General features: G+C 54.3%; 1 protein-coding gene across 3 annotated transcripts in view; it reads left to right on the top strand.

Moving 5' to 3' along the window:
* wu:fa11c10 (protein FAM110B) overlaps positions 1 to 3,195 on the top strand; it is a 26,127-nt gene extending 22,932 nt beyond the window's left edge. For 2 of the 3 annotated variants that reach the window (XM_024293890.2, XM_024293892.2), the window contains exons 2-3: positions 572 to 866; positions 1,070 to 3,195. In XM_024293890.2, the coding sequence (XP_024149658.1) occupies positions 1,079 to 2,425 (1,347 nt within the window). In that variant the 5' untranslated portion in view covers positions 572 to 866; positions 1,070 to 1,078 and the 3' untranslated portion in view covers positions 2,426 to 3,195. Of the gene's footprint in view, positions 1 to 414; positions 867 to 1,069 lie in introns of those variants that run through there. The other variant, XM_024293891.2, reaches the window with a different exon arrangement.
* The last annotated feature ends 361 nt before the right edge of the window (positions 3,196 to 3,556 follow it).

Genomic DNA, 3,556 nt, shown 5'->3' with positions numbered 1-3,556 from the left:
GGAGGGTTTAAACAAACGCTGGTTTGAACAGAAGAAGACCTCCATTGTTGAAAGCTGCTCACGCTGGTGAAGACAAAGAGCTTCAGCGAGGAACCGGGCCGCGCTCTCCCTTTCAGCGTTGTCACAGCGCCCCGCCGAGCTTGATGCAAGTGGATGTAAAAAATTGCATCTGTCCCGTCCGTTGCCCCCCCCCCCCCTTCAAAGAATGTTCATTTGAATGAAAGCCCAGCCTCTGTTTTGTTGTGCCGTGAGGGGGGAGGGGGGATCCAATTGGACAGAATCGCTTTCAAGCTCGACCAATAGGGGGCTTCCCCCCACCTCCCGCCCATCCTCGCAACCCCCAAGGCTCCCGTCCTGCAGCGCGATTGGTGCCGGTGGGAGGAGCCAGACGTGGTATTAAAGCCTGACCCGTCTGCTCCACTTGAGCGTTGAAGAGTCAGTCTGTCAGCTGAGTGTGTGCGATTGTGTGTGTGTGAGAGAAAGTGAGAGTCTCTCCGTGTGCGCGTCCGTTCCCGGGTGACGGAACCAGCCCAGAGTCTCATGTGGAATCTTTCTCCCAAACTGTGTTTAGGACGGCGGCACCGGGCTGCGCCGCTGACCGCCTCTGAGAACAGCTGGACGGACGGTCGGGAGCTCAAACCCGGCATCAGAGCGGATCATAGCAGCTCCTGCGTGGTGGGTGTCACTGCTGGCTGACCTGAACTGCGACTGTCTGACCCCCACGAGGAGGACCAGCAGAAGTGGATGAGCGGGTCCTGATGTGGAATTTGTCCCCCTCTGACCCCGAACCGCAAGAAGCTTTTCACTGAGGGGAAAAGAGGAGCACAAAAAGAGCAAGAGAGGAAGAGGAGCGAAGACGGCAACCGGTAAGAAAGTTGAAAGGGTCTGTGGGAATAGGGGTTTGAGGGAGGGAGGGGGAGGGACAGAAGAAAAGAGGAATACAAAAGAGCCATTTTCTTCAGCCTAAAGAGGCCGGCTGTTTAAAGCTCTTCATCACCGTTTTCCTGTCAGCTTGAAGAAGCTCTCAGTTGCTCCTTTTTTAATCAAAACACATTTTTATTCTTCTCAGCCCTTCAGGATGCCGGTGGAGACCCTGCGACCCTCCGATGGCCGTCTGGCCGGAGTCCCCTTCACCTCAGCCATGCCCTTTCGGATCCTCAACAAAGGTCCTGACTACTTCCGGCGTCCGGCGGACCCGGGAGCGCGTAAGCTGAGCGCCGTGGAGCGTCTGGAGGCGGACAAGGCCAAGTATGTGAAGAGCCAGCAGGTGGCCCTCACTCGCCAGGCCCCCATCAAACCCCCAATCATCCGCAAGCCCCTCGTTCCCCAGAGCCTGATGCTGCACAGCACTCCCCCAGCCCGCAAAGTTCCCCGCTGCCCGCTCAACGTGGAGAACATTGGGGCCAGGGAGGGGCCCGCGGAGAGGAGACCCACCCTTAACTTGGATATTCTAAATAACCTAATCAGGGACGTTTGTGACGCCCCCCAGCCCTGCTCCCAGTCTTCCTCCTCCACCTCCCCCTCGTCATCGTCGCCTTCATCAGGAGCTCAGAGCATCAGCAGCAGTCTGTCTGCGGAGCAGAGACTCCTTAATACCCTCAAACCGCTAAACCACAATTCCTCATCCACCTCCTCGTGCACCTCCTCCCCCCTCGGTAACAACCTGCACCAGCAAGCAGCTGAGCTGACCCGGCGCCCACCCCCAGTGCCAGCGCGGACCTACCCCCGCGTTCTGGTGCCCTACATCTCCTCTAACTCTGTGGCGGTGCGCAGAGTGGACGTCCGGCCGCTCGCCGACATGAAGAAGCCCCCGAGGCTTCAGCTGCACCCCCGACTCCGGCCCAGACAGTCCCCCCAGGGCCAAGTGCCACGTCCTCTGGTGCAACCCCCGCCCCCTCCCTCGCAGAATCCACCTCAGGTCAGCACCGCCTCCCCCCCGGCTCACCTGCCGCCCAGTCCCATGCTGGTCCGAGCTGTCATGGCCCCCCCAGCCTCGCCGGCTTTCACCCGCACTTCCAACACCAGCTCCCGCGGCTCGTCCCGTAAGCACCCTTCCCTGCACCGCTCCAAGTCTGACCTGAGCGACCGCTACTCCCGCGCCACCGCCGACCTGGAGCGCTTCTTCAACTACTGCGGGCTGGCCCCCGAGGAGGTGGAGGACATGGGGGGGGTGGAGCGCTTCACCAGGGCCAACTCGGACATCGTGTCCGTCTCCAAGCTGCGCAGCGTCAGCACGCCGAGCTCGGAATGTGGCGAGGACGCCGAGCGCATGAGGGAGGAGGAGGACGAGGAGGACGGGCCCCCCAGGGCCGCCGAGCGGGTCCCGTACGGAATCTCCATTATCGAGAGGAACGCTCGCGTCATCAAGTGGCTGTACGGAATCCGGCAGGCCAGAGACGCCAACAACGCCGTCTCTGACGTGTAGACTATCACAAACTCCAAAAACGTTCATCGTCTGCTGCCTTACAGCACGGATAATCTCTACGTTTCAGCAACATCGTTGTGGCCTGCTCTGATGTCCTGAAACAATAACTTTAAAGCAATAATAAAGGTGTGTAAAGTATGCAAGGAGATGCATTCAGGTACCGCGTGTGTATGTGTGCATGTGCCAGAGTGAAGCAGGACAACAACCACCTTACAACTGTGAAACCTTCCATCAAAAAGGATAGAAAACCTTTGTATGAATCCAAAGTTTTTGTGGGCAGGCGGTTTCCTTTTTAGGATCACTCACGCAGCTCACTCGAGCGCAGACGTGGAGTCATGTCTGCGTCTGCGACCCAAACACTCCAGAGTTTACGATAAAAAGCAGGTCACAAATGAAGGATGGCTGAAGAAACTGAAGCGTGATAAAGGTTGTTGCTCTGAAAGCGTCTCAGGAAAGATGGCGTTGCAAACAGACCCGTATTTATGGATAAAAAGTAAAAAGTTAATGTATTTTGATATCAGTGTACAGATTCCAGTTTTTGATCTGAAGTGCAATCTGATGTCACATCTGGACACACTCGGATGAACAGAAGAACGCAAGGAGAGAGGCGTTGACTGAAGTCTGCAGGAGCGTTCTCCTCATCTTCTCATGAGTCGTGTTCAGAACCGGTCAGCGTCGTTCAATCAGGCGCTGCACGTCCAAAGAGTCTACAGATGAGAGATGCTTCAACACCGTGTATCCTAAAACGTTAATAAAAATGTTTGACTATGTTCTTGTAATTTGTTTTCTTATTGTGGCTCCAGTTCAGAAAAATCTCACTGCTGATTCAATAACTGGTCAGTTTGTTGCTTCCTAATGTTGAGCAGGAGCTCCTCCCTCTGCAGACGGACACGTCTATGCAGAAAAAAAGTTTTATAGCTCATTACAATCAATGAAACACAAAGACTTAATAAGTAAAGAGATTAAACCTCAGTTATGAGTAATAGGTAAACTGGACTTATAAAACATTGTTACTAATAAAAGGATGTTTTATTTTCAACACATTTATTCTATCAAATATAACGTGTTTGACTTATTTCATCTTCAATATTATGGTCAGAACTACATTTTAGTCAGAAATGCTTTAGAAGC

This window comes from Oryzias melastigma, linkage group LG7 (assembly GCF_002922805.2).
Source record: "Oryzias melastigma strain HK-1 linkage group LG7, ASM292280v2, whole genome shotgun sequence".
Taxonomy (NCBI): domain Eukaryota; kingdom Metazoa; phylum Chordata; class Actinopteri; order Beloniformes; family Adrianichthyidae; genus Oryzias; species Oryzias melastigma.
Note: the sequence above shows the minus strand (reverse complement) of the source record. Positions and strands in the feature narration are given on the sequence as shown.